Source organism: Lacerta agilis, chromosome 9, assembly GCF_009819535.1.
Source record: "Lacerta agilis isolate rLacAgi1 chromosome 9, rLacAgi1.pri, whole genome shotgun sequence".
NCBI lineage: Eukaryota > Metazoa > Chordata > Lepidosauria > Squamata > Lacertidae > Lacerta > Lacerta agilis.
In genome coordinates, this window is record NC_046320.1 from 56,134,047 (window position 1) to 56,147,654 (window position 13,608).

At 41.0% G+C, this 13,608-nt stretch overlaps 1 protein-coding gene across 3 annotated transcripts in view; it reads left to right on the forward strand.

Annotated features, from left to right (window-relative positions):
- Positions 1-13,608, forward strand: part of UNC5C (unc-5 netrin receptor C) — a 299,416-nt gene that overhangs the window by 182,937 nt on the left and 102,871 nt on the right. For all 3 annotated transcript variants that reach the window (XM_033160516.1, XM_033160517.1, XM_033160518.1), the window contains exon 2: positions 3,431-3,652. In XM_033160516.1, coding sequence (XP_033016407.1) covers positions 3,431-3,652 — 222 coding nt within the window. The remainder of the gene's footprint in view (positions 1-3,430; positions 3,653-13,608) is intronic.

The following is a 13,608-nucleotide window of genomic DNA, read 5'->3' on the forward strand; positions in this document are numbered from 1 at the left end:
GATGACTCATCTCTAATGGTTACACTTTATAGTTTGTTTTTGTGCATGTGTGTATGTGAGGTCTTATTCACAATTTTCTTCTTTCTGCTTGCATCTTTGAAAAGTATTTGGGGATGCAGGCACAAAATGGCAAAAGAGAGGGTGGGGTAGATGTAAATAAGGCAATTTAAAATCAGCAACACACACACATCAATTTAAACCATTGTAAGTTTCCCATTGATACTACGTCATATGCTTCCTAAACAAATTCAAAATCTGCAGATCAGGCAGAGTGTTCCTATTTGATAAGGATCATATTGATTTTTAATCAGTATTGAAACGCCTCCTTTCACTCATTTTGGTAGATCACACTAAATGCTTTGCCAAACCTTCACTTACCAAGCTGCTGTGAATGTGTGGACTCATACTTACTGAGGAGAGAGCTTAGCCATGATTCCCAGTTCAAGCAACATGCTAAACCAAACTTTGGCTTAATTTAGGTCATATTCGCACTATACATTTAAAGCAATATTATGCCTCTTTAAACGGTCAAGATTTTCCCTAAGGAATCATGGGAGCTGTAGTTTGTTAAGGGTTCTGAGAGTTGTTAGGACACCTTTCATAGAGCTACAATTTTCAGAGTTGTTTATCAGTTGAACCCTCTTCCCAGGGAACTCTTGAGATATAAAGGCACAGGCAGCCCTTAAAGTATCATTGGCCTAAGTTGTTTAGGACTCCAATAACTCTTTTGGCAATGTGTAAATGGACCCTGGTACCTTAGTTCACTTAAAGGAAAATGTTGAGGTCAAATTGGTGTTTCCGCAGGAATTTTGTAGGAAGCCAAAAGAGTTTTGTTACAGACTGGTTAAATTTTTCAGGGACGTTTCAGCCATTCTGCAGCTTTTTTACTGGTTCTCTTTTTTTTGGGGGGGGGGCATTTCCAGTTCTTTACCATACTACTCCCGGTAGTGGTGCAACTGTATGCAACAACATTAATTTATTGCTTTATTTTTTTTTAAAAAAATGATTTGATTGCAAAAAGAGTTAAATACAGAGTTTTAAATAACAGGACTTTTTTAAAAAATTGATTTGTGTTGCATAAACAGTTAAATTCTGTGCTTTTAAATGACTGTGGAAAGGTTTGCATTCTGCTAATACAGTTTGAGAGGCTCCGGAGGTCCATGAAACCTCAAACCCTCTTGATTTACCTACATCCAATAAAGACATGGTGTAACTCTAGCTATGGAGATAGATATCGTGGTAGCAATCTATCCAGTCCCTTTCATCTGTCATTGTTCTTTCTTTATCTGTCTGTCTACAAAAGCTGTGGCTGGAGGATGAGTCTTTCATATCCTTTGTAATTCTGGACACAGGAAAATATAGGTATATCTAGTGTAAAGAAAGGTAGTTGACTGACATTTAATCTTCATGAAGACTGACACGAAGGGGAGAGCTAACCTTCTGCAGTATTTCTAGTTTGATATTCTGTGGCGCTTTTATTGATCATATCCGGCGTCGGTCACTGCCTATAACGATAACTGCTTCAGAGGCAGAAAAGAGGAGATTGAGTAAGGCCTTCAAGACTGTCAGCTTCTTACTGATAGATCTGTCAATAGTTACTGCTCCCTCATCCTTTTACCACTGTGAGAACTGTTTGTCTTGGGCAACTTGGATGCGTCTGCATATTGACGCTAGAGTTTAAAGCCAGCAGGATGAGCTTTTCCCTGTGAATCACTGTGATTTTCCCCTTTAAATAACAGAATGGTTGTTGTTGTTGTTTTAAGATTCTAACAAAGGAGAATGATGAGGCTGTCTGAAAATTCGTTCATTCCCAGCAGTTTAGGTCAGTTTAGTTCAGTGGAAGGAATTACCATACTGATGTAAGAAGCTGAAGTTGATTATGAGATCACAGAGCAGGAGGATTATGGTTAACTTACTTGGGTTCATTGAAATGGGTCTGTGATGTCAGCTCACTTCCGAATTGCAATCCCTGTGCATAATTCTCAAAGCAACCAAAGGAAATTATGAGTTCGTAATTGAATCTGGATTCCAGTCATGGTAAGTGGTAGTCATTGTGAAGGGTAACAGATGTTCATCCTTTGTTTGTCGATGCCCCTCGCTCTACAGCCTACCTGTAGTTATGACTCCATCCAATGCTGGTATCCTACCTATCCACGCTGGTCAGCCTATCCTGAGCTATCGTGGGAGCAAAAACAAGAACTTCTGTCAAAATACAGAAAACAGGATTCATTAATAGTAAATAGCACACTGTCTTCACTGTGGTTGCAGCCAAAGTTAAACAAATCCTACTGCTATTCTCATTGCTTTCATTGGATCATTTTGCCTTCTGTAAGAGATTTTATACCTGTTATTACCTGAGATGGGTTTTATGGATGCAGTCTCAGTGGATAAAGAAGGGTGTAGTTCAGGGAATCTGTTTTGCATGCAGAAGGTTCCTGGGTTCAATCCTCAGAATTTCTAGATAGGACTGGGAAAGATTAAATGATACTGAGCAATATGGGCCCAGTATAAGACAGCTTCCTTTGTCCCAGTTAGCTTGGGCTGGATTCAACTGCCCCATTACACTCCCTGCCCATGCACTCCCCCACCTCCCCCAAATCCATTTTGGAAGGTCAGAACAGTGGGGGGGGGAGAAGCATAAATGATTGCACTTATGGAACAATATTCTTTGTGCTACATTGAATTCTATGCATCAACTCCAGAGACCTTAACCAGCATTATTCTCAATTGATTCAGGAAAGGCCCATAGTAGGCTTCCATAGGTGTATAAGTAACCTGCATGATGGGGTTTAAGATTAAAATTTGCATTTAATTCCTCAGATGGTAGAAGAATGTGATCTTCAGCCATGATATCTTTGATGGTGAACAGGGATTGACCCAGACTTACCACATAAATGGCCTTTTGCCTGTAAGTCAGTCAGCTACACCATACAGCAAGAATATAAGTGTTTTGATCAATGTTAAACAACTTAATACAACCCTGCAAAGCCATCGTACTCCTGTTATCATTATTACAGTAACACTTACATTATTAAGATACTGAGAAATCAATGCTGCTCAGCAAGGAAGAGGCCACGTGTAGAAATATTCCAGATGTACACATCAAATCCATCTAAACAGGTACATCTCTTTGTCACCAGTATAGTAACTGTGTGATAATAGAGCCTGCTGTTGGAAAAAATCGAATGTGCCCGCTTGAAAGGATAACTGCATTTTTGTCATAATTATTCCTCCGAAAACTGTCTTAAAATCAGCTATATCTTTTATTTGAAACACTCATAGGGCAATCTTCTAAGAATATGTATCATTCATGTAAGGATTGCCATCTCTATTTTCTTCTTGTGTTGAAAGCCGAAAAACAGCTTTCAAGTTCAGATTCAATTTTATTTAACAGCTTGTTAATGTTTCCCTTCCAACTTCTTTCTTGCAGATGATGACTTTTTTCACGAGCTCCCAGAAACCTTCCCTTCGGATCCTCCAGAGCCACTTCCTCACTTCCTCATTGAGCCTGAAGAGGCCTACATCGTGAAGAACAAACCCGTGAACCTGTACTGTAAAGCTAGCCCTGCCACCCAAATCTACTTCAAATGCAACAGTGAATGGGTTCACCAAAAAGACCACGTGGTAGATGAAAGAGTTGATGAAACATCTGGTGAGTTGTTAATGTTTTGAGAAAATGTACTAATGGCTATGTTGGATAAATTATTTAAAAAATAATTGCATACGTAATCTGTCTTTACTGTACTGCTGGAGAAACAAAACGTCTCCTGAGTTGCGCTTCATCATAACTTGGTGGTGAAAACAGACAGCAGGGGAAATCCTAAAATCTGATACCATGGCACACCATGACATACAGGTAATGTTAGCTCTCAACAAGTATTGATGAGTAAGAAGAATAGGATACAGAATGCTGACCCTATTATAGCCTAATCTCTATGGCTTATCTGGTGGAATTGAAATGCGGATATGCAGTCATCATATATGCATTAGGCAAACAGTATCAGATGCATGTAGAAGGATTTCCTTGACGTAAAATGTGGATTTTTATCAGCCTAGTGTACATGTCATTTCTGCATGTGTGTGTGTGTGTGTGTGAACAGGGTCATGACATAAATCTTGGGGATTCATGTGTCTGACCTTCTATGCCAAACAGACTATATACAAAGACTTAAGTCAAGCAAATCTATATACCCAGTTTTCTCATGTACAAAACATGTATTTGAAGAGGTTGCTGTCACATGTTCAATCAACATATGGAGATTAGGCACACCATGGTGTGAAACTTGCCACAGTAATTGAGTTCTTCCCATACATGTTGGGAAAAAATTACTGCTGTACTGGGTTACATGTGGTTTGATTCAAGTGTGCAGTTTGAGACTGAATGCACAGACAGACATTACGCCCCATGTCCATTCAGGATGATGAATGCATGCACACCATAACAACTGCATAGGGCTCAAGGCTCCCATTGACTTCATTGACCACATTTAATATCATGACAAAATCTAAGAGGCTTAGAAAACATCCCATGGGCCATAAACATATTTGTGTCAATGATATGATTCCTCTTGTTTTGAAAGATTAGTAATCAATATACTTTGGGTCACATACAAGATAGAGAGAAGTGGAGCTCAGTGCTGTCTGACAGCAATGAAAAATAACTGGCTAGCAAGGAAGGTGATTTCTTTCATATGGGAATTGTACCAGCACTTGGCCTAATTACTCAGAAAAAATAATTCCACCAGATGCCTTGGAAGTCTCATGTGAATTGGGCTTTATTTGTTTCAGCTCATTTATTTGCACAGAGTTTTTTATTATTATTTAAAAAAATGCACTTTTAACAGTGCAGTGCTGTGCACAATTTGAGAATAGGAAAGCAGTGAGGTGTTGCAGTGAGGCAATCACTTAAGTTAAACTGGTGCAGGGGAAACCCATTACCCAGGTTTTTAGAAGTAGAAGAAACAGATAAATTAGCACAACTGCAATGGTTAGGAAATTGTCTTATTCATTCATGCACACAGGCACACACACATATATAGGCCTGGTTTGCCCATCACAGTAGACCAAGCTTTGGCTTATCGGGACCATGCAAATATTCTGGCTCCATAGAGGAGCTAACAACCCCTGCTGCGCTCGTTTTAGCACAGCAACACAACCCAGCCAAGGTTTGGCATAGCATGCTGTGTGAACCCCAGATCCTGGCTGAAGTCTTTCCTTTGTAACCACAATCTATAGCCATGGTTTGTCCTATGGTTACAGATCATGGTTAACCACGATCCAGGTTGGGATGATAACGCCATATGATGCTGTGCTAGAAGGACTGGGGAAAGGAGCAAGCAGGTGTAGTTTGGTTTACCATGATGTGCAAATAAGGCCATAGAGAAAGGAAGAGAGAGTTGGACGGATAGGCATAGATACACACAAATGCACACATATTAATTCCATGTTGGCATTTAGAAGCCAGGCCCAGGTGGTCCTAGTTAATAATGAGTGTAAAAATCCTGTTCCTCTATGCAAATTCAAGTAGTTTCCCTCCTCTCCATCCAAATCCAATAGGTTTTGCCCATGCAATATAACTCAGCAGTGCTGTGCTGTGCACAACAGCCTTTTTGGCTGTGCCACATTTGAAAGCAGAGCAATAAATCAAGATTATGCAGCATTTTAGGGTGCCTGTAGATGCTGTTTTATTTATTTTTCTCAATGATGCTTAAGCTCTTAATAAACCAGCTTGTAAATAGCTGTCTAACCTCACATAAGTGTTTACCAGTGAAAGAAGATTAAATTCACATTTCTGTCGGTATATCTGCATCAACGCTCAAGTAACAGGAAGCAAAGCTCATCTTAAATTGCTTCTGAAATGCCAGTTTTGAACCAGATTTTCTTCTAAGTCCTCTGATAGCAAGCAATGACAAGGGAAACAAGACAAGCAAGTACTGTAGTAAAATGCATGTGTGAATGGCAAAATCTGATCATGCATTCTGTCCTAAAATGCAGGTGTTAGCCAGAGATTACAGGGACGAAGAACCAGGAATGTGAAATAAAGGCATAATGTTCAATGTACTTGGCACAGGAACTTATCTGGGATTTTAAAAGGTAAAGAGATAAGGAGAGAGAAAGAGAGAGAAATCCGCTAAGTGCTGTAAAGGATTACATGTTCATGAACTCAGAAGCACTGTAAGGGCCAAGCCATATGAAATTGGTGCAGTAGCTTGTGTATATTCCTGTGTGTGTCAGAGTGTATCTGAAAGAGAGGGAGAGAAGGAGAAATAGAGAATGAAAGAATGAATGCATCTGATCAATACAGCAGCAGAGCTGTATATTCTATTTCAGCTATGACTGACGATGCAGACGTTCTGGAGAGTGTGTGCCTTAGTTATCCCAATTCCCATTGAGAATAACTAGAAATATATGTCCTTTGAGGCCCAATTATTTTAACAAAAAGAATCTTATACCCACTTGCTGACTAAAGGTTGAAAGTTAATATCAATATAAGTCTTGTAAAGTGCAGTGCTTAAAAGTATGCCTGAGTATATTAGACCAGACTGCGTTCCATGGGTATCCTCCAGAGTGTTGACCTCTAGTGTTAAAGCATCTTGTTACTAGAAGTGCAACTGGAGAGGTTGGGCAAGTTATCTTGCAAGATTTGCCCAGCTTTAGCTTGCTCCGCATTGCCCTCTGACATTAATGAAGCAAAGTTCATCACTTATCTGACCCATACTTCCTTTCACCTACTCCAATAGGACTTAGAGCCAGCAGACCCTCCATGTGTGTAGCTGCTTTTGCAGCTTTGATGATGACTCAGTAAACCAATGTGGAAGCATAGATTTATTTTGCAATCATTGTAAATTAATCTAAAGAGAGGGGGGAAAAAACCCTGATCATCTTTCCTTCCTGACTGTTTTCTTTCGGCATGTTGGATACACTTAACTTCATTTTTTTTAAAAATGCATTTATTGTAGTGGTGCATATTTTGTGCCAACTAGTTCTGTGCTGCAGCCAATTAACTAATCCGGTTGCTTAAAATGGACTTCAGCATCTCAGATTTGCATAGTAGCCAAATACATTTTTCTGCCTGAAGCAGAGCCTCAATAGTTTGCCCCCATGCTAGGGGCACTCTAAGAAGCCTTGCTGCATCTTTCACCAATTCCTGTCATCATAGTATCACCTGAAGCAAGTTGCTTCTGCTCTCACCCTATTTAGTACTTCCTAAAACAGGAAGACCCAGCTTGGCAGGCTACTTGGCAGCTCAGTCTTGTTTGTGCTTTGTATTTTGTGATATACACGATTCTCAAGAGTCAAGACTAAGGACATCCTAGCCAGAACTACTTGATGGTACAGTATTATTGTTGTTGTTATTGTTATTGTTATTGTTATTATTATTAAATTTTACACCCCACCCTTCCTCCCAAAGGAGCCCAGGGCAGCCAGCAGACAAATTGCAAAACAATTGAAATATCTATAAACAATTCTAACACAGATGCAGACTGGGAAAAGTCTCTACATAAGAGATCAAGGTCCTTAGTAGTCATTGAAAAGACAGTATCTAACAGGAGGGGGTTAATTCCAGAGGGATGTTGCTACATTACTAAAGACCCGATATCTATATTGTGTAGAAAACATCTCCAGTGTGGTGTAGTGGTTAAGAGCAGTGGACTCGTAATCTGGTGAACCGGGTTCAATTCCCTGCTCCTCCACATGCAGCTGCTGGGTGACCTTGGGCTAGTCACATTTCTTTGAAGTCTCTCAGCCCCACTCACCTCACAGAGTGCTTGTTGTGGGGGAGGGAGGGAGGGAAAGGAGATTGTGAGCCACTTTGAGACTCCTTAGGGTAGCGATAAAGAGGGATATCAAATCCAAACTCTTCTTCTTTTTCTTCTTCCTGATATGATGGTTTCTGCAAGAGGCCTGCAGAGAGCTCCATTGAGTATATAAGGATTAATACCTTTTTTCAAGTTCATAGCTCATTAGCAGCTAGTGCAGTTCATTCACCAGTGGAATAACATGGTGTCGATATCCTGCCCCAGTGAACAGTCATCCCGGCACATTTTGCATTAGCTGAAGCTACCAGACTAACCTCAAGGACTGCCCCACATGAAGCACATTGCAGCAATACCACCTGAAGGTTACCAAAGCATGGACAACTACAGTTCTTGTGCTTTTAGGGATGATATTTTCTTTGGAGCAATGGCCAGACCAAACACATCTGCTGAATGCACAAAATAGTCTGTAAAACGTTACTAAGGCTAAGGATTAGAAGAAACTCTTCATTTGTGAGATGATCAGATAACTGCATCAATGCAGTCTTAAGTCAGCCGAGGTTAAACACATAATCAACAGGGCAATAGCAAATAGAAAGTTTTTGGTCAGGAAGCTTAAGTGCATCTGTCAGAATTGCAGGCTGCATGAGCAATAATGCCAAATGCTAGACAAAGATGTTCAAAAACTCTTGCAGTATACATGGTGCAGAATGTATATCCCATTTGTCTTGTCACTGGGTAGCTGTATTTCACAACACCGCTATAATTCTCCAGTAACATCATAGCCATAAAATATGGAATGTGGCTTTTCCTACTCAATATGAAGTATCCATGCAGTTTTTTTTTCCCTTTATCATATTTGACATTTAGATTGCTGTCATTTTAAGTGTCTCTCAGGCTTCCCTTCTCCTTCCTTCACATATTTTCTGCTGGCTATTTGAGAACAGAGAGGCTCATAAGCAGCATTATTAAAGGCATGGCTACGGAGCTTCTAAATCACACTTTAAAAAAAAAAAAGGAAAAGGAAAGGGCCAGGCCTTCAGTGGATAAAGAACAAGCACAAGGCAGCAAGTTCCTTGTGGTCATATTTACCAGAAGAGCAAAACTTCCCATTTTACATTTGAAAACAAACAAACAAGCACTTTAAATGCAAAAAAGTAGCACACATTGAAGCTTCAGAATAGCACAGATATTGGTTACAAGTAATCCAAAATGCCAGATGCTATTGCAATGTCTTCAAACGAAGCTTCTTGACCTTTCAGTTTGGTGTTACTCAGCCAGTAACATGGGAGTACTAAAATTACCATTCCCTAATCAATGATGCTGTTGTATGAAATTCCCCTTCATCATCATTTCTAGGACACACTATCCACTGGTGCTGGTACTGACTCTGTTTTGTACCTTAGCAGATGAATTTGTGTTAGGTAAATGTACTGATTTTCCAGAGACCAACAAATTATGACTGCACAGAAACATGCAAGCCCGAAGTTAGGTTTCAGATTTGGACTCCAGCATCCCTTCTTCACTACTCTACATCAGGAGCATGGCATTAGCAACAGCATTTTAAAACATTCTTATATTCAATTAATAAAATATTCCCCCCCCAAAATGTAATCTAGAGGTAACCTAGATTGGCAAGCTTTTTCCAGTATTGCCTTCCCACCATCGTATGTGAACTCAGAATTGTGCAGTTCACCACTGTAGCATCTCTCAACCCAGATGGGAGGCAGAGAAAGAGGTAGGCCGAAGAGGAGGGGCTGGATCATTGGTAACTGAGGGCGACTCTTGGAACTGCCTGAGTTGTCAGCCCTCAGTAGGAATCTTCTTGTGGCTGGCTGTGGGGTGTAGTCCAAGCAGGCCATGTGAGCATCAAGGCTGGAATGATCAAAGCTTCAAAAAGTCAGAAGCAGGTTCCATACAGAGTAAGCCCATTGTGGTCTGAGGCAGTGGTAGTAATGACAGGTACAGTCAAAGGTCAACATCCAGATGAAGCTGGATTAGGCAAGGCAAGGATCACATGTCTGCTGCTGCTGTTACTTCTCCTTGTAACAATACATTGCTCAGTTGCTTGGGCAAGGCTTTATTGACCTCCAAGAACCATGGTTGACCTGTGGGCTCTGGACTTCATAGAGTTTTGCAGGAGAGGCAGACCACTGGTGGTGCAGGGGTTAAGGCTCCAAGTCCTGATGATTAGATGCCCAGTTTGAGATAAATGCACCCTTGCTGCATTACAATGAAACATGGAAAATATGACCACATCCGATTTAGGAGCTGTGAGATGAGATGTATAGGAGGAAGGTAAAATTGGAAAAAGGCTATGAGGTGGCCCCTGCCCAGAACAATTTGTAAAAATTGCCCCAAGAATAGGCATCCACAGCAAGGATGTCATATAATGCAGCCTTCAAGTTCCTTTTTATTTATCAAAAAACTGGCAAATCAACTGAATCCTGTTCTTCATTTGCACTGGTAGTGTGGGAGCTATTCCTTCCTATGCTGAGAAGCCTCATATCATGTGTAATATGTCTGCTCCGCATGCCAATATTGCCCTTCCTGGGGACTGGGACAATGCTGGTACGGGGGAGAGCCACAGAATATACTGTACTCCTTTCTGGAGAATATACTTCTTTGGAAACATGGGAAGGGCCTATGCTGTGGTGGGGCTCATGCCATCAATGTAATACTAGGAGGGCCCTCAAGAGAAGTAAATCTGAATACTGATTAACCTATCCTCTGGGCTCTGGGTTCTTACAATAAAATACAGGCATTCTTTCACCACTCAATACAGACACATATATCTTACTGCATAGTTGCTCACAAGCTGGCAAGAACCAAATAAATAAATCCTGAGTAGCATATTAGCATTGATCAGTGAGCAAAGGATAGCCTTCATCATTAAAATGTAGACTTGCCCAGCCTTTTTAGATGGCTGCAAAGACTGTCACAGTCTGGTATGCCCCTTCAACAGTCCTCCTTTTTCTTTTTTTAAGGTACAGGGGTTTTTTTAAGCACCCAGGGCTACCTGTACACCTACATGCATAAGGTACACACATCCTAAATTAAGAGCTTGGCCAACTGCAGACTGCTTCACCATAAGGCTAGCTGTGGATAGAACAAGCACTGAAATTAACAGAGTTGTCAGAATGATAAATGAGGGACAGAGCTGGATAAGCTCACTCCATTCCAGATCTTTCCATTGACCCACTGTCACGGCAATCTCCAAGCAGGACTGAAAGTGTCTAATTCCCATTGACTTCAATATAGATTTTCCAGTAAGTAACCAGCAGGGTTATTGATGCTAGGAAAGGGCTAGATTTTGTGCCGTCCCAGTGGAGTCAGTAGGGATTTAATGGCGTGTGTACACAAAGGTGATGCATTTTATTTCACACGTCCAGGTGGAGATTTTTAGAAGATAATTGAACTTGGCCACTGCCTTTTCACACTTCTGTTCCGCTGACAACTTGTTTCCCTTTCGAGAGATGTTGCCCCTTGATGGTCAGAAGGTGCATTAAACACTCCTGACTGCTCAGAGACCTGAATGTGCTTAAAATGTGGGAGTAGGTGTTAAATTCCCAGAGCCACTGTCTGTCTGGAAAAAGTCATTTTTCTTGACAGTGCCCTGGAAAAGAGCTGGGGAGAAGAGAAACCTTTGAGATGCATTGCTTTCTTTTCTTTTCCTTTCCTTTCCTTTCCTGTGTATGTGTGTGTGTGTGAGAGAGAGAGAGACAGAGAGAGAGAGAGAGAGAAATGTCAAGCTTCAAAGTTAGCTGTGAAATCTGATCCCAAACTGACAACAGAAAGGGGGGAGGGGTAGAATAGTGACTTTAGACATCTACCCTTGTCCTGCTCCTCTGCACTTTATGAAGTAAGAAAAATCAAAAACAAGCCTTCAGCAAGGCTCCCTAGTGACCCCTTGTGTCATTTTGCCGATTGTACTTATTCCCACAGTCTCCAGCAGTCACTGAACTGTGACACAGTATCAAGATCACGGGAATAAGGCATTTCCACACACACACACACCACCTCATCAAAACAGTATCTCTAAAAGTATATAGTAGAGGTGAATTTTAAAAAATAGAAACCTTTTTTTCAGAATATTATTTATTTTACTTCATTTGTTCCTTGGTTGCACTAGCAGGGTGCAAACATATTGTGCAACATTTTCTTTTGGTCCCAAATGGCTGGATAGAAGTGCTGTTTTTCTTTTCTCTCTCTTTCTTTTTTTCACTCTGATTTTCTCAGCTTCCTTTAACAAGTACTAAACGGCCATTATGCTTTCTCCGGTGCACATTGAGATTCATCTGCCAGCTCTAAACTGCCTCAAAGTGCTTCAGTTTTGCATGAGCACTAAACTGGGACTGGGAAGGATTACCCAGTGCTGAAGGGCTAGATCATTAGAAAAGGGCATGCAAATCCACTGAACCAGGGATGAGAGAGTGCGCAGATTTTTCTTTGCAAAGTCTGAACTGCAGTTTATGTAAATCATTAACCTCTGGCAGACTCCCCACCCCCCACCCCCAGCTTCCTTCCTTCCTCCTTTCCTCTTTTTCTCTCTCTGTCATTTACATGTGGAAATAGATGAAGCCACTCTGGGCTTTCTGTCAAGTGCAAGAATAACTGGTGCCATCACTCTTTGCCACATTTCTCAGCTTGGACCTGGCCTCCCCGTGCTCCTTTTCACTTGTACCAGTCCTTCAAACCACTGCTAAGGGATCCCTGCATGTGACAATAAAGAGCTACTGAATGACAGAAAGCACAGAGCAGCACAGACAGCTTGTCACAAATGTATTTATGCTCATGAAGCGGAGCCTATGCTTATTTTAGAAATTTTTTAACTCGTGCCACTGGAAAGGCATGGGGGCTAAGGCTATATTCCCACCGACAGTCACTTACTAGGGAAGAAGCCCAAATGAAACAAGGGTATGTGCATGGGATTGCATTGGCCTGGGCACCTACAATGCAATATACAGGGTGTGTTTATATGATTTAAACTATAGCCAACCCTTTCTCAAAGGCTTGAGAATGGGTCGTGGTTAATGAAAAACAAAATTCAGAATTAAGTACAATTAAATCCAGTAGTTCTAAACAGAGCCAGTCTTGCAATTAGGTAAGGTGAGGTGGCCTTAGGCAAAAAAGAAAAAAGTGAACCATTAATTAGCAGAAAATTATTAGTTACTTAATACTATGCACATATATAAAAACTGTGTGAGTACAGCTTTCTGCCAGAGGCATCAAACACAACAGTTGCTAACTCCCTCTTTACCAAGGCTGTGCCAGATGTTGCTGGACAACAACTCCCATTGACCTTGACCACTGAAAGTTGGAGTCAAACAACACCTGGAGCGCTAAAAGTGCCCTTACCCTGCTCTATCAGATGGTTGACCTTTGAAAAATGCTCAGGCTTCTGCTTTAGAAAGTGTCCAAGGGACTGTGAGCTCCATACTTACAGCACTGACAAAAAGAACCATAATAAGCAGAGCATTTTTTTTAAGAACATGGTGCATAGATGGTATCATTTAAGACACTTTGGAGATTCAGTTTGATTCTTACTTGTTCCAGTCCAGATAAGCGTATTCATTTCACATCAGTCCCTTGGATATTGATAATGATCTGCCTAAACCTTGCATGGGTTACAGCTTACAAGCTGACCTCGTTATAACCTTACTTAAGGGACTAGATAAAATTCAACCGAAACAGGGGGGGGCATATATTTTGAATGGCGTATGGAGAACATTGCTGCATCAGAGAACAGCATCCTTTTTCTCATAGTGAGCAGTTGGGAACTTCCAGGTAGCTCATCAGAAGAGTCTGATTGAGGGCAATAGACTCTCCCTACTGTTCACCTCCACCACCC